The sequence below is a fragment of the Synchiropus splendidus genome, chromosome 5, assembly GCF_027744825.2.
Source record: "Synchiropus splendidus isolate RoL2022-P1 chromosome 5, RoL_Sspl_1.0, whole genome shotgun sequence".
Lineage (NCBI taxonomy): Eukaryota > Metazoa > Chordata > Actinopteri > Syngnathiformes > Callionymidae > Synchiropus > Synchiropus splendidus.
The window spans coordinates 19936754-19963855 of NC_071338.1; the positions used below are offsets into that span (position 1 = coordinate 19936754).

General features: G+C 40.0%; 2 protein-coding genes across 6 annotated transcripts in view; one reads left to right on the forward strand and one right to left on the reverse strand.

Moving 5' to 3' along the window:
• Positions 1-27102, reverse strand: part of ace2 (angiotensin I converting enzyme 2) — a 48158-nt gene that overhangs the window by 6892 nt on the left and 14164 nt on the right. Inside the window, exon 3 of one of the 2 annotated variants that reach the window (XM_053864408.1) lies at positions 40-132. In XM_053864408.1, coding sequence (XP_053720383.1) covers positions 40-132 — 93 coding nt within the window. Of the gene's footprint in view, positions 1-39; positions 599-27102 lie in introns of those variants that run through there. The other variant, XM_053864407.1, reaches the window with a different exon arrangement.
• Positions 2963-27102, forward strand: part of nhsb (Nance-Horan syndrome b (congenital cataracts and dental anomalies)) — a 34835-nt gene continuing 10695 nt past the window's right edge. For 3 of the 4 annotated variants that reach the window (XM_053864403.1, XM_053864405.1, XM_053864404.1), the window contains exons 1-3: positions 2963-3578; positions 26602-26754; positions 26845-26975. In XM_053864403.1, the coding sequence (XP_053720378.1) occupies positions 3299-3578; positions 26602-26754; positions 26845-26975 (564 nt within the window). In that variant the 5' untranslated portion in view covers positions 2963-3298. Of the gene's footprint in view, positions 3579-24690; positions 25270-26601; positions 26755-26844; positions 26976-27102 lie in introns of those variants that run through there. The other variant, XM_053864406.1, reaches the window with a different exon arrangement.

The following is a 27102-nucleotide window of genomic DNA, read 5'->3' on the forward strand; positions in this document are numbered from 1 at the left end:
AAGTTCAGATGGTCCGACGAAAACTGAGGCTCAGCTCACCAGTTTGTCCGAGTTCTCCTTGGTGATGTTGGTGTTGTAAGCCCACGATGCCAGTGAGTAATTGTACATACATGCACTGGCCTCCTCGCTGAACTGCAGAAGAAACTTTTTTGCCTGGGTTTCCACACTTGACTGCGCAGAAACGGCGCTGGACAGAGCCAGCAGCATCACAAAAATCTTAGAGGCCATGGTTCTGCTCCTCGTCCATCCGCACACTCACACACACTCTGAGGATCGAGGGTACTGTAATCTCTTATACAGTTTCCACTCGCGTCTGCCCTGCCTTGGCCTTTGGACAGTCATAACTCAGGGTGTATGTGAGTTTTCATTAACAGATGAGGCGGACGTGTACTTATCTGAACCCAGATAAATCACCAACCATTATGCCATAAAACCTTTTAAAAATGAGGCGTATTTGTGTAAATTTAACATCTAAAAACGCTTTTAGGTGTTTTAGGTGTAAATCAAAATTCTAAAATTATTATAAATTTAAACAACAACATACCTTGTAATACTGAGGAAGAAGCAATCAGGTGTGCTGTGAATTTCAATGATTTTAGCATTTTTTACACTTTTTTTTTAAGGAACAGAGATTTCCCTCCAAAACAAAACATTTGAAATAAAAGGAAACAGGAATAGGCAGAATGAAATGAGTTGGTAATCTTCTTATCTAAGTGCGGGGCATTTGTCCAGCACAGTATAAATGGCAGGACTCAGTAAGCCCTTTACTGCTGATAAGAGATCCACCAGGAGCAGAGTTTGTTGTTGGAATAACACACCCTGATCCACCATAACTCACGAAAATACGCAGTGTATAGCAGTTATCGTTCAAACGTTTGTAAATAGGTTCATATCTGCTGACAGATCAAAATCCTTGACTGGGTTTATAACCTTATCTTTCGATGAATTTACTAGATTTAGAAAGACATAGAGCCCTCTTGTGGTCATATTTCGTCATCGCAGAAAAATAGTTGGACTCACTGTATATGCATTTAGATGAGTGAATACTCTTGGTGGTTTATTTCCAAAGATATGACATTCATATTGTTCATTTCATCAGATGACTTACATGAATTCCTCTCTGGCATCTCAAACATATAAGATACCATACAGTGGCATAAATGATATCAATGACGCTGACATTTTTTAAATATAAATCCTTCAATTATATGTTCTAGAACAACACGCACTAGTCAAATATTCTAGGCCATTACAAACTGTCCATATGCTCTAAAAGCCCATGCACTTCCTTCCTCAAACAGGAATTTCTATGATGGCAAGCAAACTCTGGCCTTTAGTTTCAATTAAAAATGCAGATCATTCACTGTTGTGATCAATTGCATTGTGGTCTCACACTCACCCAACAGCCAATCACAAAACATCAAGCGGAAACTACTTGAAAATGCTGATGGAAAAGTATCTTCCAAAAATAAATAAGTCAATGAACACATACAGGCAGCAGAAAATTCACTGTATAATTGTTTGCATACTATTTATATTACATTAAATTGGTTCTGCATCCGGTCTGTGGAAAGACTTTGTATTTACTGTATATGAAAGATGTTTGGTCCCTTAACATTTCATTTACTTGCCATGGCTTTCTTTGCATTTTCTTCAGCAACCAATTGAGCAAAGTAAACGTGTCCTAGGCATCTGGATCTGTGTGCATTTATGATAAATATGTTAAGACAGGATAGTCTTTCAAAAGATGAGGAGTCACATGCTGGATAACTCCTGATCAGTGTTGAAGTTTCTGCATGTCTTCTGGCTGATTTGGAATGAGACTCTCGGTGTGTTACTGTCAATCAGTGGCGCTTCAAATTCGCAGCAGCAGCAAGTTTCCTGCAGCCATGTCTATATACGGACTGAGCCTGGAGGCTATAGGCTAATCATGCTGAATGAACCACACGGCAGCCGGGCTTAGAGTCCTGACACTCAGCAGAATCCGTCTGCTGGACATTGTTTGGGTACAGTGTGATGTGATGATCTTTCTCTTGAAGAAAAAATATGCCAATAGTGTTTCATTTCACAACTGAACCACACTTTACTCTTGGTCTCCTGCACATGCTCACCGATACATGCAGGAATATGTATTTTATAAGTTGGTTTAAAGTTCATATCCATAGCCTACTTCATGACACACTGTTCTTCCTGATGGTCTTGACAACACAACAGAACACAATGCACACACACACACACACACACACACACACACACACACACACACACACACACACACACACACACACACACACACACACACACACACACACACACACACACAACAGAAGATTCTGATCAAGAACCTCACTGCAGGTCAATGCACGTCTAAAACATATACTATATGAAGTTTTTTAATTTCTTAGTCCATAAGCCCATTTACTCTTCATAGTCAATGTTTTGGCTGCAACATCGAATAACCTCGAATTGGTAAAATGATTTTTTTCCCCTGTGATTTGTCTCTGTTATTTTTTCTCTGTAATTAACTCATGTTTTTTGCAGAATTTGCATGTCGCGTTTTTTGGTTTTTTTTTATTTCAAAGATTTTTTTGTCTTGGTTTCACATACAATACCCGGAGGACATTGTTACAGATGAGACTTTATTTTACCCTAATGACAACAAGAATTGGTGATTTAACCACCCCTTTCCACGTCTCACACAGCATCCAGCGCTCAGGCCAGGCGTTAAGAGAGCGTCGACAGTCCCGGTTACACCGGAAGCCCAGGAATTTATCATGAATACAAACACAAAATATATTCAGGAGGACGTGTCGACGGTAAAGAACTGAGTTGATCTGTTATCATGCAATAACACTCTGAGGGTTCAGCGACATAAACTGATACATGGACTGTTTGGGGTGTCATGTATAACCGAAAGGCTCTTGTTTTGAAATCTTTTTTTGCCGACTTCCGAGTGTTCGCGGTTAGTTTGATGAGGCTCGGAGGAAACCCATGATCGCAGACACACTTCGCATCCTCACACCACTGACCCGGGCTTCTGTGTCCTGCATGGGTGAGCGAGTGTGTGTGTGAGTGTGTGACGGGGAGTGTGTCTGATCCCGAACCAGCAGCAGGATGGAGGATCTCCAGGACAATCTGGAATGTTGGATTAACGCTCGGAATAACGCGCGCTCGGCCTGAACACCATCGGGGTTTCTCCTACATCTTCACATGAACACACTTGGATGTTGTCTGTTTCTACGCTTTCCCCTTTTCTAGACCCTAGGATTTTACACTTGGCTTTAAACTATCATTCAAAATGCCTTTCGCCAAGCGGATCGTGGAGCCCTCGCTTCTGTGCAGGTACCACATCCCCAACGACGAGGGTCTGCTGTTCGAGGACCTGTGTGAGATCAGCAACGTGGTTCTGTCCCGGACCCTGCGACAGCTGTCCGACCTCGCTCGACACGCCTGCTCCTTGTTCCAGGAGCTGGAGAACGACATCATCAGCACCAACCAGCGAGTCTGGCTCCTCCAGAACAAACTAGGCCAGCTGCAGCAGTCGACCAATGCCCTGGACCCCAAAAAGGAGGCAGTGCGTAAGTAGACCCCCGCCATCACCTTACACGTCCTCATTCGGACGCACACCGTCGATGCTTTTTATTCATTCATTCATGCCCCCTGACATGTGCGCGCTCCGGAATGAGGGCTACCGCTTCGACGGGGCTGATCCCGCATGACGCGCTCCCGTCCTCATTCAAATGTGTCACAGGCTTCCACAATGAACACGCTGCGTCTAAAATGTGCGGTTTCAGACCCAGATGTGTGCGTCTGTCCATCGATGAGACCGAGGGAGGGGGCGGGGGGTTCGGTGTGTTCTCGCTGGGCGTGTGTTGCCGCTGCATTAGCTCAGCGTCGCGGTTTGGTTACTGCGGGTACCGCACACCTGAAGCATGTGAGGCGGGGGTCTGTGGGCCGATCGGCCGACCAGACGTGTGGCATTGAGAAAGACGTGTTCGTGTGGATGTGCCAGTGTACGCAAAGCCAACAATAACCCCAGTTGCTTCACCATCAATTAACGTCAACATGGTCGGGGTGCGTCAGACACACAGATGCACTACTGCTGAACGAAACATTCACAGATGTGTTTCATTGGCGCCATTTAGAATATTCAGCCTCAGCAGCCAAATGAGGTGGTAGGGCCAAACTGAGAGGCATATGAGGGCACCGGAGGATATGAGCATGAAAGCAAAGGGGTGTGGACTGGAAACATATGATGTTAGCGGATGACATTGTGACAGATGGAGAGCAAAGTAAAAGGGAATGCTTTGGAATTCAGATCGTGGCATTTGACCCTACCTGTGCGCATTTTAGTGACCGTTTCATTGTCACGTGTGGTGGAATAAATAGCTCAGACCCAAAAGTGAAGTGAAATTTCTGTTTCACTGAGGAGGCAATAGGGATGAAGGAGGTGAGAAGACTGTTGTGACTGCCAAAATGTGCAGCTGGTTCTTTTGGTCAAATGAAAAAGGACCAGCCTAAGGCAACCCTATACCAAGCACATGATAATGTTGACGTGAACAGATGCTGTACCTGAAAATCAGAGTATGTTGACATGAAAAAAGAGCCGAGCCAGACAAAAATAAACACCTCCCCCATTGTCCTTCTGATCTTCATGCATACTGTCACTCACCGTCTTGAACTCTGGGTCATGACCAAGGCGACAGATGCAACCTCGCTTTTGGTGTATAAGACACAAAACACGACTTCATAGACTTGGCAGCCGCGACAAATCAAACATGGGGTCTCCATTTACATCTCGGGCAGTTTCAGAAACACTTCATTATTATTCAGAGGGATTCATGGCTGCTGGAGGTTATCATAATCTGGGGCAGTCAAAGAGCATTTGGTGGCCTGAAGACAGGAAGCTCACGAACTCCACAATTACGATCGTGCTCTTTCACACAAACATAGGCACAGACACAATGAAGCAGACGTGCCGGTGAGACATGCAGTGGATCCGTGACATCAATTTGACAGCCTTTTAAGATTGTACATGTGGATGAATTAGAATTGGAACATGCACAGTGAGGTTGGGAAAGCAAAATACTTGACTACAGGTGAAAGTATTGCATGATGATATGATTCACAATTATTCAACTCACATTCATTCATTCAAAATCTCTTTCTCATGTGATCATAACAGCAAAGTTGTAACATACTGACAAGGATAATCATCCTTACAAAATTCAGTTCGCAAGCATTAAAATAAAAATATTTTAAAATGTAGTAAAAACATGGCTTTCACTGTCTTTTATTTGCCCTTAGATTTCCCAGTGATATGAGCTTAGATATTATAAAATCATTTTGTAATTCAGTCCAGGTGGAGGAGGCATCATCAGGGCACAGAGAATAGTGACTGCGATATGTAGACAAAATGTCACAAAATATGACAAAAGTTGCCCACAAATACATTTGTAACCAAGTCTTAGCTAAAGAGCAAACCTGGGGATATGCAGAGGAGAGACAGCAGCCACATAAGGAGCACAGTGGTGTCCAATATTTTGAGATATTGATCTGCTACATTCATAAAAAGTAAATGAATGTAATCCAGGAACGGTTGAAAAGTTGCCAAAAACAACTATTTGAGAACAACGGAACAACAGAGACTGGCTTTCATTACAGAAAAAAAGCCTGATTTCAATCTAAGCCACAACACCAACATTTCAGTATGCAATTTAAAGGAAAGCCGGGGGTCAATGAAAATACAGACATATTTGCAGGCTTGGACATGTTCAGTATTAGTCTCCTGCACTGCAGTTTCACACTTGCTTGGCTTTCACTCACAATAAACATCAGTTTCACAATAAATTATGATACAAAAATCAAGATTGGACTACAACAGATGCAGTTCAGCAGGTTGGATCTGCTGGTGTAAAAAGTGAATTCTGCGCCCTGGGGCACACCTTTTGGGAAAGAGTCTCTTAGCAGAGACACATGAGGTGGCAGTTTGAATACATTCAGTGCTGCATTCAGTGCTGCAATTTAAATTTCAATCCCTTTGTTTTTTTGTGTTGAATTTTGTGTCTACAAAAACCTGTCCACCAAACGTTAGTAAACAAATGGTTTGTCAGAGAAGGACGTGGCATAGTCAGTTTAAGACCTGACTGCGATGGTTTGGACAAGTGTACAGGGGGATTCAGGGAACATGACAAATGTTGTAAATTGTAAAGTATGGGTAAAAGAGGGAGAGGAAGACAACTATTGAGTATGACTAATGTGATAAAGGGGACATGAAGAGTTAAGTGACTGGGGAGGATGATAAGGATAGGTTCAGGTGGGGTAGGCTGACTTGCTGTGGTGAGTTCAAGTCCTGAAATCATTGGTGGCTATGAATGGTGGCCATTCATATATGGATCTGTCAGCATCATAGCAACCTTGTATGGTATGTCTACATACAGCTATTTAATATAGTTATTGTTTCATTTAGTATACCATTACTGTGGATGCTGTTATCATTCTGTACAGCGTTGCTTGTGTTATTTAAAGTATGCATTTTAAAGATATAAAATATGTTCTTTTCTACACAGCAATTCTGTGGCTGGAATGCTTATAAATAAAAAGCTGGATAATAATCATAATGCTATCTTGAAATGTCTGGGATGGGACCAGAAAAAAATATATTACATAACAAATAATACAATTTCATGGATGAAATTGAAGGGCTCATTCTGTGAGGGACAGAAATGTATTTCCTATTTACTCAGATGATGTTTTTTTCTAAAATAGCAGGCGTAATGATGAGAAGCTGAGTTTATCTGTGCACACAGACTGGCTGTAGATGACAACAGTTTCCACACTTCTTTGTTGAGTGTATCAAGATTCAGGCAGTCAATATGGTGCAAACTTGGATTGATCCAGGAAGCTTAGCTGTGCTTATGTGGTGCTCACACAGACAAGGCACATTCATGCAGAATGTCCTTCTAGAATTCCTCAGCTCCCGAAATTATTTTGTCACAATAAAAGTCACCATACAACATTTTTGGTTTGGATTCAACGATTTTGTGAGGATTTACAAAGCACTTTTTTTATCTGTAACATAAGGTAAGGTATTTGTCGACGCTAAACACCTTCTCCTGATTCTGAAGTGTGATCAGATGGTGCAACCAGGGTGATTTACAAACTGTTTATGCAACCAGTATGTGCATGTTCCTCACCAGACAAAGCGCCCAATTCGTGAAGGGCATTCTGTGTTATTTTTTGCATTGTATCGTAACTTGGTTCTGTCGTCTATTGATACCCACAGCCCCGAAAAGAGCAACCCTAGTGTTTTCTGGGAGGAGAAAATGCAAATGAATATAGTTACCAAATTATAGATTAGACTAGACTTCTAATTTACAGGAAGGGTTTGGGGTAAAAGGAATGAAAAGGATCATTCAGTAGATGAAATGTGATTGATTTCTATCAGACAACACAAAATCTCTAATTTAAACGAGCATGTCTCCAACACTTAGCTCCTGTTTTAGATTTTACCTATTTGACATGCTATTACAACTGCATTTCAACAGGGTGTCCATAAAGTAGGAGTAGGAGTATAAAAAAAACACATACAAATAAAACAAAACAAAACAATTTTCTTCAATTTTAATGTTGAACAAGATTTTCATCATGCCATTTCAAGTGCCATCTTCATTCTGAGGAGGAAAAATAATATAAATCCTGTAGTATCCGATAGAACGCACCAGAATATTAGCCGCTCCCACGAAATTTAAGAAGGAAAATAGATCTTTTCCATACATAAGCTGGTCCATAAGCCGCAAGTGCACTGCTGCTGTCTGCGCTGCAGACAATGCGTGAGGCGTGATCCTCTACTTCTAGTTTAGAAGACGGGGTCCGGCATTGACACTGACTCATGAAACTATCTCGGCAATGTTCTGATCTTGAATCATGAACTCCTCAAATCTTATTTACATTTCAAGTGTTCAAAAAGTTGTTTACACCCTCCAGTAGATCGTCTCTGTTGGCAGAGCTGCGGACACACGGGCAAAATCAGCGCAATTTGAGCGCTTTAAAGGTAAATAAAACGCCTGTGATGTCATTGGTTTGATGTGATGGGGCTCAATATTTTTGCCAGCATGACGCTCTTTACACAGTAAAAACTAGAGATGCTCCGAGAGACAGGGAGAACACTCAGCTGAAGCAGCGGTCTTCAACCTCTTTTATGAACGTTCCCACTCTGGACGTTTGCAAAAGTTTCAGAGTCAGGTGGCCAAAGAATGCTGCATCTGACACATACAAAACAGAAGCGGATTCAGTCGATTCTGTCTTAAAATGACACATGAGAAAGGCTGGTCATCGGGCTCGGTGAAATTAATGATTATTTCTTGGGCAATATGCTTAGCGTTCCGAATGTCTCGCTCAGACCGGCGAGTGTCTGCGAGTGACCACTGGCTTATAGTCTGGAAAATACGGTAAATGAAATAGACAGCAAAATCCTCTATGTACCCAGGCTTTACGTACACACTGTATATTATATATATATATATATATATATATATATATATATATATATATATATATACATACATATATAATATATGTATGCACTGTTCTCCCTCTTGCCATCCGGCAGAGAGTTCCGTAGCATCCGATGCAGAACCACCAGATTCAGGAATAGTTTACTGTTTATAGTAGTACTGTTTATTTGTACATTTTCTGGACTAGTATTTATCTAATATTTATTTATTTTTGGACATATAGTTTTGATTTTGGAAACCGGAGGCCTCAGACCGAAATTTCGTTGCCATAATAAAGTGATATGTTTTTGTGCAATGACAATAAAGAAAGTCTAAGTCTTTTAAGTCTAAGTCTAAGTATATTGGGTTTGTTTGACGGTTAAAGTCCATCACATTTCAGCAAAAAAAGTAGTCTGCTGCAAATAAAACAACAAGCCAAACTGCAATTGAAGATCAAGTGGTACTTTGCTAGGCAATCTTAGCAATGCTTGGCAATATGCAGAGTCTACCTTTTTTTTTTTTTTTGTGAAGAAATTCTGTTGCCAGCTGGGCCAAACAAACCTCCTGTGTTCAGTGTTCTGTAATTAAAACTGATATGACAGCAAAGGCTGACAAAGACAAGTGATGCAACTCGAAGAAGCGAAAAAGAAGAATAATCCACGGTGATTGAAACGGTCACTAAATCTACATTCACTATACAACCATAGTCTGACCTTGTAGTGACAGAACAAGTGCTGACAAAGTGGTAGCTTGATCGCAAAGAACTTTCTTAATGGTGTTCCAGCTGACAATTATTCCACCGACACCAGCAATTGTGCCCTACTGTTGCTCAAATGCCTCTTGCGTCTTCCTGTGAATGCTCATTTCGCATGCTCCCCGTAAATTTCATGCCCCAGTTCATGAAGCTGGACAGATGACATCTTCTTACTATTTATATTAGCATAAGCAGCTCCGTTAGCATCTTTCAAAACAGGCTGGGACAGAAGGATGTCAGTACGTAGAATGTTTCTTACATATTTTACAAATTTACAGTCAATTTGATGTTAAATCACGGTAGCTCATCCAAGAAAGGCTAACACAACCGTGCAACTCCCTTTGTTAGTATCATCAGTGAGTGAAATGAGTATAATTTAAAAAAAATGATGAGAAATTCAGCTATATGTTTTCAAGCAAAGCTAATCGTGGCAAACACAAATATTCATTCATTGTGCAGCTGACGTTGTTTAATCAGGAATACAAACTTGATTTCAATTGTCTGAATGTGGTTTTGATGCACTGGTTCTGATCTGCGAGCTTTGAGTTCCACATAATCAATGAAAAAAAAAATCTGAACGTTACAATCTAGATTTGAGAGTACTTGTCAATGAAACACCGAAAATGACACATGCAAGTGTTTTTTCATTCAGCATCATGTGACCCTCTCCTTCAGAAAGTATGAAGCAGACTTATGGTTACATTGGTTTCTTCTTTGAGTGTCATTTAAACTAAAATTGACTTTGAATTTGAAAGAGTGGCCTGTGGCAGCGGGGGGTGGTGGCTTTATCTGACTAGTCTGCATAGTAACAGTAGGCAGAGGGAAGTCTGCTTTAACCTGTCAGCAGAGTAAAGCTCATCTCATCTCTACGTCTGCTCATACAGTTACGCCAGAGCGACATCCTTCCACATCATTTACAGAATGCCCTCAGAGTTCTCTGGGTGAAAGAATTACTCAAACGACAATTGTTGCTCTGATAATCGTTCTGATCAACATAGGCTTATTAATAGTTTTCAAGTTTAGTTTCTGTTTTTTTTCTGGCTTCATCTGTATTAAATACTCAAAAATCGACTGTCACTTCTGATCCTTAAACTTGTGCCAAGCCGTCGACATTGTTGCTGCTTTACAAAAAAAAACTGGGGCCATGAATGGGACTTCTATTTTTACAGATCGTTTTAATTTCATAGTGTCTGCCTCCATCTTTGCATATGTGTCCATTCTCCTCCTCCTCCTCCTCCTCTCCATCTATACCTCGTCCCTTGCTGCCCTACTTTCCCAGCCTTCATCAGTATGGAGAGACTTCTGCCTCTTGACAGCATGCTTAATGTTTAATGCACTTTGATTTCCACCCAAACATACAAGCTTGAGTGGAGAGGAGAGCAGAAAGTTTAAGTGATGGAATGAAGAGGATGAGCACATGTGATGCAAAAAATGAGGCAAAATCATGGAGAATTCAGTCATTTGGTCTTTGATTACTAGTCTGTTGGGGGAAGATTTTTCAAAATAAAGGATCTCAAGATGTTCAGAAAAGTGGTGATACAACATCTGGATCAGGACCTTGCCCTGCCTTTTGTAGTCTGGCCAGATGGAGGTGTCCACCAAGGTAACTCAAGACACACAGACCAGGCCACCTGATTTGTAGACAAAATGCAATTCTGTTTAACTGTGCTCAATTCAAACCTCCCTTCACTGGCCATAGGTTCCCAAGCTTCAGAGAGCATGTACATTTTGTATGTAAATGATTGCAGGCTCTTATAGAGAGACAACTGAGACATACACTCTCACCTACAGGCAATTCCTTAATTAATCTCTACACTTTTTGGATGTAGGAGGAAGCGCCAGGAGGAAATCCATAAAAGAACAAACTCCACACAGAAGCATGCAGAGCTGGGACAACCATAGTGCAATATACTTTTAACCACTTCATATATATTATTATATTTCAGTTAGAGCACGTTGTTCAAGTACTGTACTGACATGCTGAACACATCACACACTCTAGATAACACTTTGACTTTCTTTTTCAAAGCTCAACTTGAAGGCTACAAAGCTAATTCTTGCCGCACAAAACGTTAGTATATCACGTTTCCAAATCTGGTCGCTTCAAATCTACATTTAAAAGAGACTATTCACGGCTGTGGGCAGTCAGCCAATCAGACCACAGAGAAACAGTGGTCTGTGTGTTTGCAGTGCACCAACTTTAATTGAAATGCGTAGAACATAGTAGCGTTTGAAAATGAACTGACTTTATTATACACTCACTATTACTAACTAAACTAACTAAATAAGGTGATACTATTTGAATAAGACACACTGAAGAGAGTGGAATTTTATCAGACTGACAGGTATCATGAGGATATAATTGTGTATTTTTTAAAAAAGGGGTTTTGTCCACAGGAAAAAAAAATCACCAAGCAGGCTACAACATTACTTTTTTAAATTAGATAGTTTTTTTCTGTGGAATCTTCTAATGGTACCTTCATTTTTGATCATTTATGTACATTATCATATATATATGCATCCGTTAACATCCCAGCTCATAGTCCTGATCAGGGTGGTGGGGAGTGCTGGAGCCTATCCCAGCGGTCACTGGGCGAGAGGCTGGAATACACCCTGGACACACACACACACAATCTTAGAGTGTCCAAACCTAGTGAGCATGTCTTTGAGCTGTGGAAACCGGAGTACATTGAGAAAACACGTGCAGGCACAGGAAGAACATGCAAACATGTACATTATCATTTAAAAAAAATCTCTTTTATTATGGTAAAGGTTCTCTAGATGAAGGAAGAGATTTGGCATTCATTACCTTCCTCTACCAAGAGGTAAACACTGAGTTACAGGAATCATTGCACTGAACCAGCTGAGCGAGCTCCTTCTTTCAGTTTCTTTTGTGGTCATTGGAAATTCTACTTTAAGTGCCCTGTCTGTGTTGCTGGTGCAGGCTGCAATAAAACATGCATGTCCAGGGTCGTGGTCTGTACATCACAGCGGCTGGCTGGATGGACGGCTTGCCTGCCATATTTCAGAAGATAGTTTCTCTGGTGTCAGTCTCATGGATTTTTCATATTTGTAATTTTGCTTGGGCTTGTTGGATCACTACTGAGTAATAACAATATCAACAACAAAATAATAATATTGGAGACTGCTCTTCTGTTCTGCATTACATTGAGACTCAGTACAGCAGCTTTATATTTACACATATAATACATAATACATGTACCTCCATGGGGTGTTGGCAAGTAATATAATAGTACTACATACAAACCCCACTTCGAGATAGACCTACTATAAGATGAACCCCACAAGATATTAATTTACCACATTGAACAACAAACAAAATGTTTTCAACTTACAAACGATTTTTGACTCTTCATTGCTTTTGCTAGTCTTGAGCAAATAAGAGCAATACCAAAGAGAGATATGAGATACAAAAAGCAGTTTTTGAACATATTCAATCGGAAACACAAATAGCTAAACACATGAGTGAAACAAACTCAGACCAAAGGTTGAGTTTGCCTTACAGCAATGAGGAGGGGCTATTCATCAACCTGCAGTTTCGCCTTCTTAGCCATGGTCATAACACGCAGGTCATGGCAGAAAACACATGATACTATCAGTGGTTGTTCACCTCGAGATAAGTGAAGGAACACTTTCATCTGTTAGTCGTCTCTGTGGCTGCTTTCACGGTTTCACTATCGATCCAGATCTATTGCTCTGATTAAATAACAGTGACTAACATAACTAAGAGTTTAGTTTGCTCTGTGAAACTAATAAATTGTGTCGTGGCGCAGGTAAATGCATCAGATCTGCTGAATGAGGAGAATGTAACCACACACACACCACATAGTCTCACAGCTGGACATTTTTAAAATAGTCGGGAGCTTGGTTCAAACGAATAGCGATATGAAAAGAAAAATGCTGAGAAGACAGCTTCAGAACATCAGAAAATTCAGCAAAAGAGGATGAAAAAAAAAACCCAAAAAACTAGTAGGTCTTACATTAATTTAAAGTTGTGAGGTTGCTCTATTATTAAATGTTAAGTAGTGAGAGGTTGGTGCAGAGCAAAAAAGCTGGTTGGAGTTTGAAAACAATCAGCAACAATCACGGAGTAAGAGATGGCTTAGCAGAGGTTAACCCCCGCTTCAGTTGCGTACTGAGCTGCTCCAGAGAGAAATAAATAAACAGATTGTCTTTGTAAGGATCTTAGTAAGTCGGCCAGAAGAGACTGCTTAATTGGCTTTTGGGAGCTTTGTGGAACGCAGAACACATGGCATCCTTCATGGGGAGAGGGTCAGCTGAACCTTTGAAATCAATCACTCAATTCAGCATATGAATTAGATGGTTAGATTTACTTTACATTTACCTTGGACTTTGCATTAACACACAAGGCCATGAAGGCATGCGTTTGTGTAGTGGTTGTCTTTGTCAGCATCGTGTGTGTGCATGATGGTGCAGTTCCTCTATTGATGTTCTGAATACTGAACAAATATATTTGAATGTTCTTATAGGTGTTTATACTAGCTGTAAGATGCTGCTCTTTGGTTGGAGTAACTCACCTCATAAAGACAGACCAGGCGTGTGTTGGCTCAATGCTGGAGGCAACAACAGCTGCTGCTGCATGGAGCAAAGGAAAGCCTGAAATAAAGCAATAATTCTGACTAAAATTAATGTGCAGAGAGACCATGGAAAAAAAATAAATAAATAAAATTATATATTTAAAATATATATATATATTTAAATATATAATATATATATTGAAAAACAATAATAATTATATATATATACATATATGTATAATTTTATTCAATATCATAAAATTAAAATTCAAAAGAGCTTTAGTTTAAATAAGGTGATATAAAACTTGAATATAGCCACCATCATGATTTATTGTGCTATTGTCAAACTGATGCAAAATAAATATTTTGTAGTTTAAATATACGTATGGGTCCATCATTTGATTCACTAATATACCAAATTCATTCAAATTGAAAAATCTGCTTCTTGTGTCAAATATTCTTTTACCATTAAACTGCGATTAATTTAGATTAATTAATCACAAATTCTCTAATTAACTAGATTAATTTTTTAATAGAATCACACTCATACTTTTTATTCATTTATTTCCAAACTTACTGCTGTTTGTTTTGTGTACAGGTTTGTTAGACGGCTCAGCTGTTTCGCAGAGAGATGGCTAGTGGTTGAAGAATATGCTTTGCATTGAGATGACAGACGCTGCTTTTCACATGGAGAGTTATGTCAGGTAGTAAACAAAAACAGGAGCCCAATTGTCTTCAGCAGACAATTAAATAATGTCACGAGAAAGACAATCATAGATAGCAACGATTAGATTACATTACATTCGATGGCCTTGCATGACTCACAGAAGTGTGTGAGAGATAGTTCTCGAGAGGCCAAGTCCCTAGATGAGATACAAGCAGATTAATAACATGTTCAATAGAAAAGCCCCATTATTTTCCACTTCATCTGTTCTTCGTCTGTTAATATCTAACAGCTGATGTCTCCTTCCTCATCTCTCACAGCTCCACTGCGTCACCTCGCATAATCTAATATTCATCACATTACACCAGCAGATGTCTTCATTGATGTTTTCAGGTTTGGGTGATTATGCAACACGGCTGGAATTTATGCGCAAATTACAACCAAATTACAACATGCACGTCTTTTCAGAACCTATGACAAAATTGTTGGCGCATATTAAGACGTTCACTGCCTTTCACATAAACTTGTGGGAAAGACCACAACAGTAAAGCTGTGGCTCTACTTTGAATCTCTAGCAAATGACTGAACTGCCCATCCATCACAAAGGGAGATGCCCACCCTAAAAGAAAATATATCCGATTGTGTTACTATCATACAAACTCCTCATTGATTTGAGTCCATTTTCTTTTCTCTCTTCTGCATTCTGGCACAGAACCACAGTCAGATGGAAAGTAACTTTAAGTGACGTCAGACAAGTGGCATGACAGGAACTGGTGGATCTACAGTTACAATATTAATTATGTAATGTTAAAATGCCAGCGCAAATGTATGGAAAGAATTCGGAATAAGGAGTGAGCAGTAAAGGTACACAAAAAACACCAGCCGAGAGTTGCCTTCTTGAATTCATATTTTCACAATCACCAAAAGGCACCAAGAAAAGTACACTGCTGGGATTTGTGGACTACCAACCGCTACTTTTTTCTCATGCTCTTTCAAGCAATGAGGCAGCTTATAAATGGATTTTTACCTACAAGTGAGTTTCATGCTGTCTAGATATTGAGTGTTGTCACACAAGACAATGAAATGTTTTATTTACATTAGACAAAAACAGCGGATTGAGTGCTTTAATGTCATGCACACTCAGCCTTGCAGACTTTTTTTTTTTCTTTGAGTGTCATTTTTAAGCCTTTGCATGGAAATCACAGACCTTTCTACGGTGTAGACTACACCACTGCACCTGCGGCCTTAAGACTAGTGCAGCTTATGTATGTACAAAATCTTCTGGTGGGGAAAGAGCAGGAGAGCAGCACTAAATGTGGGGAATTGCATTCACCATAGACTCTGTTATGGCCGCAGGATTTGCAACTATACACAAAGTCTCTTGATTTTTTTTTTTGTCAGACACCTTAAACACTGGCTACAGAGTTCTGGGAAAGGCCTGTTGGTGCAGAAAGATCCAATCAAGATGCAAACTTAGCACACGGCCATTAATGTCACAGTTTAAGTCACGTAAGAAGATTATTGCTTTCAAGTCTGAAGACTTAAAACAAAGTGGTGATTATGCCATTAGATGTTAGCCGAAGGCCTTTCTTTTTTCCTTATATAGCTGGAGCTCATTAAGTTTACCACCATTGGTGTTACACTTTTTGTTAAACTAGGTTAAGATACATACAGAGATATTGTGTTCATTATCGTGTTTAGTCATTTGCATCTACATTCTGTACAAAACTGTGGTGGAAATTTGATGCAATCTCAAACATTATCATTCATTTTTTTTCGTATTTCAAAAGGCGTGGTTGCATTATACAAACAAATACAAATTCTGGATATGTCAATTTGCAACATTGCCGGCAACAAACTGTGTTTAAAACGGAACGAAAAACAAATAAACCATCACAATATCAAATTAATAATTAGTTTTTCTGTCAGTAGAATGCATGGTTTGTCCACATGGGGTTTTACACCGCTCTGTGTTCTGATGCAGTTTATGTGATGAAGCCACAGCTGCACTTTTAAAGCCTCTGGACAGATTTGTGTAACAAATACCGTGTTTAGCTTCCTATTAAAGAGATACACCGGAGAGAAAATCTTGTTATGTTGTCCTTCTGTGGCAGAAGTAGGGCTGGCAGTTGGATTAAGATTAAAAGCTTGGAAACAGTCTCCTCATGTCAACTTAACAAATTTTCTAGTAACGTTAGCGTTACTCAGCGTTAATTGTATTTTTTACATTTTTTTTGCCACAACTTCAGCAGACCAAGTGTTCTTGTTGGAATGAAATGAAATGAAAGGGCCTGTTCAATGTTTGGATTTTAGTTTGCCGTATCACAATTATATACAATATGCTACTATTTCACTTCAATTCCACAAGGACACAAAAGGATTTAATTGATAATTAACTGCCTTAACTTTGCGCTGGTATGAGTTTGAGTTTGAATGGTCACCTAAAGTAGGTACAATTGGCACAAGCCCTCACATGACTCAACCCAACAAAATGACTAGATGGATATTTCAGCTGATACAATTGCTATATGTGCACTTTCATGATATAAATTGCCCATTCTTTTGGTCCAGTAGGCTCCTACAGGGCCTCTGAGTTATTACAGCATGCTGTGATCTGTCCATAACTTTATTTAAACATTTGGGGAATTTATCATTTATCCTTTGCCAAAGAGTTCATAAAAGCCTGGAAGTAATTCAGATTATGGGGCCGAATGTTCACCATATTTTTAAGTAGGGCTGGGCGTTTAAATGTAAAACACAACAAACAAACAAAACATCCTCCCACAAAACTGACATTCATGGCTTCAAACCACTTGTAAAACTGCCATGCTGCTTGTGTTAGTTTAGCCCTTCTTGTTAGCATAGTTTGACACAGTGCCCCCTAGCTTATGACTCATTCGGGAATCATAGATGAGCTCTGAAACACGCACAATGGTGCAGTCAATAAAAAACACAAGTTTAAAATTTGCCGCAAACCTTTATTTTCAAACTCGAATAAACCAAGAACGAGGCAAATGTATACAATGGACTGTTGTTGTTGACTCCATAACGCTAATACTGATAGCGGATAGCCGCACTCTGCTAACTGAGGCTACATCCACACGGACCTGCACATTTTCTTATCTGAACATTTTCTGAGTCGGTGTCAAAAAAGTGTTAGGTAGGGAAGGAGGAAGGAGCCTTTCCTGCCGTTTCTGTGGGCCTGCTAATAATCTAAAACAATGTCGAACATATGCTATGCCAGCACATGCTCACATGAAGCTTTTGGACTAACAATAGCATAATAAATTGATTGCATTTAAGAGACGCTGATGTTTATGTTGTTGGGCTTTTACGAAGAGACAACACTGAACTACTGTGAATCAACAGGGACATGAGAGAGTAGCCTGGGACGATGCATGAATTTCAGGTCCACAAGGTCAAGTGTGAATATAGTTACAGAAGTGTGAAAAAAGCCGTGTGGACGGTTCATCAGCGGTTGTAGAGTCCAGTGTTCATTTTGTCACCCAATTTTGTTTTCTGTCACTTACAAGTTACCTCTTAGTCTTAGTCACATTCAGTTATTCAACCTTTTTAGACGACTATAAGTCGCAATATTTAAGTCTAGTTTTAGTCAGACAGATTTTAGTCATTCTCTTTTTATTCCAAAAATAATTGTTTATTCTTTCCAGTTGACTGGTGTGCCTGGGGGAGCACTGAACACATATTCTTATGAGGACACTCCTGTTTGTTTACCATCTGATGAGGTTCAGTGTGTGTCTTGGCAGTTTGCTGGCTTTCAAGCTAAAGTTGTGGAATCTGTGCGAAGAGGAGTCGTGGCGACATGAGACAATGGGGGGAAGATGATAGCAAGACAATTTGTTTCAGGGACTGCTGGAGTCAGTACATGTGTGTACAAGAGCAATACGTCCACGGTTCTTCAAGGATACTCACGCTCACTGTCACATTGATCAGACTGCAACATCACACACACATACACACACACACTCTCTCTCGCTCTCTCTCATTAGACGAAAATATTGCATTGATAACAAACAATAACTTTTATACTGGAAATAACCTGTATATGACCATTTATGGAAATACATTTTCTGAATTACTTTGAGAAAACACGCACAAATGTATAGATTCGGATTCGGAAGTGGACTTAACACTAAGAAACCTCATTCAAGTTTTCCACGAACTACTTCTATGCAGTTATCAGCTTCCGTGTGGTTACCTTCATGCTGTTTGACCCATGTAATTGAAGAACAAAAACGGTTATTATAATTGTAAATAATACTGAGATAAAAGGGAAGCTCTTCCTCTTCAGTAATTCATCTATGGACCAAATTATACAAGTGTGTGTCAAAAATGTTTCAGTATTCTTTCCATCTTTTCACCAGTAAAATACAGAATGAGCTGATGACATGGTGGAAAGCTAGGACATATGAAGGGCTACGTTGTGTACCCTATATATGAAGCGTCCACCTTATTTCTCTGCGTTGGCTCGAGCTTACACAGGCAGAGCTCCAGGGTGTGCCCAGCATCAGTCAGAGAACTCTGTGTGCCTGCTGCCTCCTGGTGCCCTTATTGGTTGCTGCCCAATCTGGCCATCCAATCATATTAGGCTGAATGAGTCTGTGCAAAGACTAGCAAATAATGTGTGGTTTAACAATAACACCCTGCAACAGCAACAGTGTCATTGTCCACCAGGCTGAATAGTCCATCCTGTGGATAACATTTGTGCACCTGGTATTTAACTCAAGTGGCCCATTGTTCTATTTTAAAGTCGTTGCTTTCCTGAGACTGTTGTTTAGTGCAGTGACTTATAAAGCTGTTGTGAATTATTAAGCAGGGGTGAATTATGGGGCTGGAACGAGCGAGAGAGAGAAAGAGAGAGAGAGAGATGAGAGAAAGGGAAGAGAGGTCTGGACAAAAATAGGTCAACCTAGTCGCGGCAACCCAGGGATGTAGAAATGATTCTCTCTCTGGAGAAGCGTGTGTTTGTGAGCGTGTGTGTGTGAAGGCTGGATATCTGTCAGTAACTCATGTCATAATGCCAAACAATGAGCAATTTGGGATGCGGAGGAAAATAATGTCAGCAAGAGACAAGGTGTCCTCTGTGAAGAATAAAAGAATGGGCATACATGTAACAGATTCATTCATAATAAACCACTGTTTTCTACATTATTTTGTTAATAAACAAATCTCTATTGTTGAATCATTTCTCCATTCCGTCCTATTCTACACATCCACTTTCACAGATCAAAGAGAAGGCATTCATTTACAAGGATGTCTTTTAGTTTTGGTTGTTATTCATGATATATTTCTTTTCCTATATTACTTTTATTATAATCAGAATACTCTCTTTTCAGTAGAGCCAATGAGTATTGGATTGGATAGAATCAAAAAACAATTACAACCAAATCGTAAGTACAGTCCTTGACAGTGCCATATTTAAAATACATAAAGGATGCATTACACCTGAGGTGTCCACAGATCTACAAGTAGATTTCTTCAGGTAGATCACGAGACATGGGAAGACACAAGCAAGTCATCGAAGATATTCAATAGTGAGCTGTCAGTATGAATACTTTGGTATTTACCACTTGTAACTCTGTTGTTCCACAAAGTGAAAAGCCATACATTTAGTTCATTATTTTATGCTTTAATAGTTGGAAAATCCTTATGTCAAAGAGGCTGACGGTCTCTACCATAGTCAGCATCTTCCTCTGTTGCTTAGGTTGAGTACATAAACTGCAAGCTAGGATGGCTTGGTGTTTCAATGTTTGCCACAGACGTACATTTTCATACACAAGCATTGAAAAACAAAGAATGCAAAGTGTTTCCCTTTTAAAAGTAGCTCAGAAGGCAGGAAACTGTGGACACCTTTTTGTTAAACAATTACTTGTTAAAAACATCTCACATACATTTTATTTTACTATTTTGCTTTTAGCAAATCCTGTAGGGATACATACAGGAAGTAAATAAATTCAGAGTTACAACATAGTATGGTGTAAATGTGACCCTTCAGCTGGAACCATAACTAGGCAAATGTTAGAATAATGACAAAAAATAAAAAAGGTTAGTTGATGACAGTAGTTAACTGCAGACCTGTGTTTATTGACAATTATTATTGACAGTATTTCATAGTCCAATTCATGTGTTTATATTTTATCTTAGGGCTGCTATGGCTGCTAATCCTGCCTGTGTTGCTGCAACACAGATGTGAACAGTTCAATAAGAATTCACCACAACGCAGCCCCGTCTTGTTTTTCAGCGAATGGTCTCTAAATATATATTCATCTGTTGATATCATGTCTATTAATAGGATCCCCCACCTCACGATGGGATGTGCAGTAAACACAAATCCCCTTGCTATTAAACACCTAAGCACAGTGTCGCCACGCCCCATGATAGAGCATGAGTAGGAGCAGATACTAAAGTGTGGGCTTCTATGCTGCATGTGTCTAGTCTATGTGTGCAAGTTCATCACTCGCCTCAGATAAGCTGTTTTATATTTACATTTTTGTGGAAGGGGTGAAGAGGTTTTGTAGGCGTGTGTCTTGCAAAAGTGAGAGAAGGAGATAGTGAAACGGGGGGAAGTGAGAGGGGAGAAGCATGACCTACATTTGGCAAAGCTCATCGTATGAGCATGAAACTGCCTAACATCACCCCAGAGCTTCGCAGCATAGTGCTACGTGATTGGCTGCTTTAAGCCCCAGCCTGACAACAGAACTGGCTTCACCCAAGGGGAGAGGATGGGGGCGGCAGAGAAAAGGGGAGAAAATGGGGAGGAGGCACATACATTATATCCAAAAGAGGAAGCAATGTAAATAGTTGATTGGATAGAAATAGAATAGATAAGAGGCTGAGTGAGAGAGATGGTGATTAACACCATAGTGGCACAAAGAGACTCTGAAACAAAGGGCACATTCATTCTCACTTACATTTGTGGGAAATGTAATCATGTACATTTATTTAACCTTGGTTAAACACAACAGGTGCAATTTCCAGCTCACCTTGTGCTGTTGGATCTTGGTCATGTTGTCACTTCATCGCAGACATACAGAACCATGAAGACTACAGACCTTCTATGGTGAATGTAGAAATAATCAAGCTCAGCTCTCTGACAAACCCTCTGAGGCCCAAACCTATCAAACCTATAGGAAACAGCTGAATCAACTGAATGGACTCTATACACCAGGGGGGCTTCCGGGTAAAAAAAAAACAAAAAAAAAAACTTTCTTTTGCCTGGTGTCCACTGGCGGAATGTGTTTAGGCTGCAGATCAACATGTAATGAAAAGGGTTAAAAGCTTTCTTATTGACACACATTTTTCTCTGTAGTAAAATGAATAAAAGTAATATTTGTGGTGCTTAATTGTCAGATTCTGATTTTGTGCATTGGAAAGTGCCATCAAAATCAAAATGACACTTGCAGCAAAAAGCAGGGGACATATTTTCGGAGTGAGAGATTCGATTTTAAAAAGGTATCTGAGTGTGGAGTATTTTTTGTCTTCGCTTCTTTTCTTTTTCTAATGATTCTTTCTGTTAACGTTTTTGAAATCTAATCGCATTGAAATAAAAATTATTCATCGACCAGAAGCATGAGTACGATTTGGATGGTTTGTGTCTTCAGTGACACAAGTCAGTTCATAAGAGACTTCCCTACAAATTCTACATGCGTTCTCGAGAATCATCTCACATGGTGATCAGAAATCCTAACCTAAGTCCTAAATCCTAAGTATTGGTGTTGTATCATGTCTATAATGGAATGAATCATGGCTGCTGTAGTAATACATGTTACGGTGTACTGGCGTAAACTTGCTTCAGTCATGTGTCATAACAGAGCAGAGATTTGTTACACTAGAGAACACACAGACACACAAGTACAGACTCCCTCGTCTGTCAATATGTCCACTCCATCTCTCATATTTTCTATCTGAGAGATTCTCAGGCACAAAGCATTATGGGAATCACTCTGGCACTGCTCTCACTCTTTGCAGCTTTAATCTTTAAGTTGTTTCCATAGAAACGACTACGTTCACTTTCTAACTGTCACATGGTATATTTATGGACAAAAACGTGATAAAAACAAAAGGAACTAAGTCAGAAAAGGTTTGTCGACCCATCGATCTTATACTCAAGTTGTTGCCGAGGTTTCACTTGACTGAAAAAAGGATATAATTTTGTCATGATTTCTTTCTCGGGTCTAGGATTCAACACAGATTGTGTTTGTCACAAACACAATGAGAATTTGGAACACCATAGGTCTTTTGAGGTTGTGGTTCTACAATTGACAAGTGCAGCAAGACTTTGATATCCTTAACTCGCCCATTCTTCCCTTTCATCACACACTAAATGCACAGCACACACACAAACGTGTCATGTTACTCAGAGCTATATGTACACACACATACGCACACAACAAAACACACGGATTTTCCCCCATCAAACACACAGCAGGAGATCACCCCCTTGCTGCATATGTGCCGGTTTCCATGGAGACACGCAGTTAAAAATAACATGGGCGATGGCTTGTCTCGTGCCATTCCAGCTACATGTTTTAAGCATCCCCAAACTCTCAGCGTCTGTGTCTCCTTCGTTTTCTCTTATCTCCGCACACACACACACACACAGGCGCGCACACACTAAATATTGAGATTTGGCACTTTTTATTGAGTATTTCTCTTAAATTAAATATTTAGACCATTTTGGGAATATTTGAGTTTGCAGGATGTATATCTTTGGCAAATGGTTACAAAAATTAACCAGATATATGTACATCTCCATCGTTTATAACTGTCTACACTTCAAGTGAAGTGTATCTTGTCTACTGCCATTGATGAGGGCGGTAATAACATAGTGGAACAAAATCATTCCCTGAATGGACTTGTTTCTTGTGCAGCAAAGAAGAAAATTACTCATATGAACATTTTACACACAGGTGTGTTTTGGTCGATATCCAGGTTGTTGTTTTTAATCTAACATGACATCAACAGCTCTAAAAATAAGACTTTTGGCTGGACTGTTGGCCACCTGTCACTGCTCGCAAATGCAGACATGCCACAAACTGGAATATCAATGAGTGTGTAATCATGGTGACGCACAAGCCAAATGAATGTTGTGGAGATCAGCCGGGCGTTTAAAGAGGGTGTTAGAACAATAGTGCAGGTGCTCTGCCGGACAGTGGGAAGCTCGCTCGCTCGCTCTCCTATGATTTGTTTTATTCTCGTCGCCTTGTGATGTGGGATACTTTAACAGGGAAAATGTACTATTGATATTTGAAAATGCAAGTATGCATTAAGGTCAGAGGAGTTAATGTCTGGGACTCCAAAGGTTTCTTATTAGGGGATTACAACCACCAGTGCAAATCCATTTATTGACTGAGTCAGCCAATATTTGTCACTGTGAAGTAGTTCTGTATTGGAAACCAAATATATCACAAATGAACCTGTAAAGTTATTTTGTTAGTATTTGGATGACTTATGAATCATCTGAATTGAAAAATAGTATGGCAACATGACAGATCATTTGTGGAAAAAGAAGGCAGGAATGAAAAACATAAATTTGGTGATAGAAATGAAGAATGGGGTTTTGCCAAAAGCAACACAGGCACCAAACAAAACAGGTATGATGCTCAAGCCAAGTTTTCTGAGTTTATTTGTCCTTTACCAGAATAGGCACTTCTGAAACTGTAACCAGTCTCTTTCCCCAGTCAGCCAACTGTCCAAAAACACTGCAAAGTGAGTGACTGACAATGTGACACCACATCAGTACTGGTTAGACCATAAAAGACCTCACTGACCGACAATCTCATCATACTGTGAAGGTCCTTGATATCTCACCATAAAAGCAAAGCATGGGATGAGTGTTGCGCTCTCAAAAGGTCTGTGCCTTTGCTTTCCACTGCAGGGGCTTCAAAGCTCCTGAGGGGCTGCAAACATGGCAAGCGCTACTCCAAAATCAGTGAACTACCAGAGCTGCAGATTACAACAGATTACCAGGCAGGGTGCTCACACACTTTCACTGTCCCAGTGTCTGGCTGGTATACTTTTATACATTTGGGGAACTAGCCTTTTAAATTCCAATACAGTAAAGGTTATGCTGTGACTTCTGTGGAGGAAGTTTGATGATGAATTATGAAGTTGTACTTCTATAATTATAATTCATCATGAGATGGACATATTTCTCATCAATGCTAAGGTTGTATACCTCACACTGACTTTCAGATCATAGATGGATTGAGCATGTGATACATACTCTCAGCATGTGGTGGATTAGTATATTAATACTTAGTGACTGAGCACCCCTCCCAACCCCACCCCATACGCTGCATCATAAAGAGATTACAGTCAGAGACCAGCCAGGCTGGGGAGAGACTCTACCATCTCACACTGCCAAATGGGGGTGATATGCAGGAACGGCATTCTTTTGTCAAAGCTAAGTTTTAGTAAGAGGAAAGGAAATGGTTCAGTTGATGCTGAAGATGCAACATGATAGTAAATGTTTGATTGAAATGGAGTGTGTGTTTCAAATGAGGAAGAAAATCGAATATATTGTTTTGGTTATGACGGGTCAGCTGATGGGAGGAGATTGCAGCGATGGATGTTGGGAAGGAGACAGGGGGTGAAGGGGCTGTATCTGCTTTTGATGCTACTCTGGCTCTGCAATGGAATGGAGAGTAAGAGATTACAAATGACCAGAAACAAGAAAGAGCTCAATCTAGGCGAGTAAAACAAGCAGGCACAACCAGCTGCTGATCATGGCTTTGGCTTGTTTGGGACTTGGCTGTGTCTCGGTGCAATCTAAAGGTACTGTTCAAATGTTGGATCACAATGTTGGATTAACTGTTTGTCTGGTGCTAGATACACAGTATATATTGTTGCTGAAATGGACAATTCCATCAATGATGCAATGTGCTACATTTATGTTTACATAAAAGCAAAGCCTTTTTATTCAAATAGAAGAGTCTTCCTTTCCTTGGTCTTGTCAACCTGTGGACGACGGTGTGAGCTGTCTGGTCGTCAAGAGGATGTGGTTACATCAATTTCAGACAGACAATTCCTCTGAGATGTTCACTGCCATGAACCAGTACTTCCATAGTCGACTAAGCTGTGGACTACTACTGTGGTCTTGTCTTGTTACTACTTGACTAATATTGACTAGCATACGTTGTACGTTGCAAATCGGTCTGGCCTCTCAGGCAACGCTCCTTGAACAGTTCAAATTACAGCGTGTAGCACATAGTAAATGTGGCACAAAGAGTTTTTTATTGGATGGAAACTTAGACCAGATTAAGCAAGTAATGAATTGAATTTGTGGTTCTGCGTTATTGATCCCTGGATCAGCCTTCAGAAGCTACCTTTATTCTAGGATTCAGCACAGATTGTGTTGGTCACAAACAGTCTCAATAAACACCTTATCTACTATATCTACTGTGACCTTTATAACATTTAGGAAAACATGGTCTAACGTTCTAGTTGCTTATGTAACAGCTTTGAAGTATGATAACAGTGCAGTTACTGACATGGCATGACACTTGACCCAAATACTTAACAACTCCTAGCTTGAGGAAGTTTAATGCCTGGGTCTGTACCGGAAATGTTCTGACATTTTCATCGTGTCGTGTTTGTGTTCATCGTGGGCTAATTTGTCTTTATTTGGACAAAAGATGAGTGTAATATAAATTCGTAGCATAAATGTATTCCCTCATCATTAATCTCAAGGTTTTGTCCTGATGGTTTTTGGCACATATAGTGTCTGTACATCAGAAACAAGGTTCCCTCATGTGCTTAAATTTAACTTACTTTACTAAGGACAGTTACTGCCACTAATTAGCAGTCGTGGCCTAAGCAGTTGTGAAGGCATGTTGATTCGTGAGTTAGTGTCATTACAAGGACTGCACCTATTAGAATTTGTTGTTTCAGTATCTGTGATATAAGACTGATGACTGGGACCATGGTCAGATAGTGGTTATATCAACAGAGGTGATGGCATCAGAAGAAGTAGAAGTAATTGCAGTATTGTTGTTTGGCGTATTGATAACATTATAAAGTTATATTATAAAGTTTTTAAAGATATCAGAACTTAAGACATCTCATGCGAAAAGAGGGGTTGCACTAAAATTCTCTTCTTCTTTTCAGCGGTTTCAAACCTGGATATAGAGAGCAAGATATCAGTCCACTATCAATCCTCGTGGCACAAGCAACACAATGTGTTTCATCCGTGTACGAGACCACCATGTCTGGAGGAGTTGCATCGAAATGCTCAATTCACTCTCCGAGCTTTACATCGAGGTGAGGTTGAAGTTGACTACTATTCATGGTCTGGTGTTAGTGCTTCGTTTTATGTGGTTTTGTGTCACCATGCTCTCATTTTTATGTCAGATGAAAACCAGCAGTCCACAGGTCGGGAGAAGAACAGAGTGACCATCTCAATTTCTGTAGCACCCCCTATTCCCACCTTCCCATCACCACATACCATTCGTAGGCAGCAAAGAAGTCGACTGGCGCGAGCGGTAAGAAATATTTAAAATTTTACATTTCCCATGCATTAGAATGATTATTGTGACAGTTGTAGAGTTGGACAAAATGTCACCTAAACTACATTTCTGCCACCCTAATGACGAAGTAACATGCCTCATT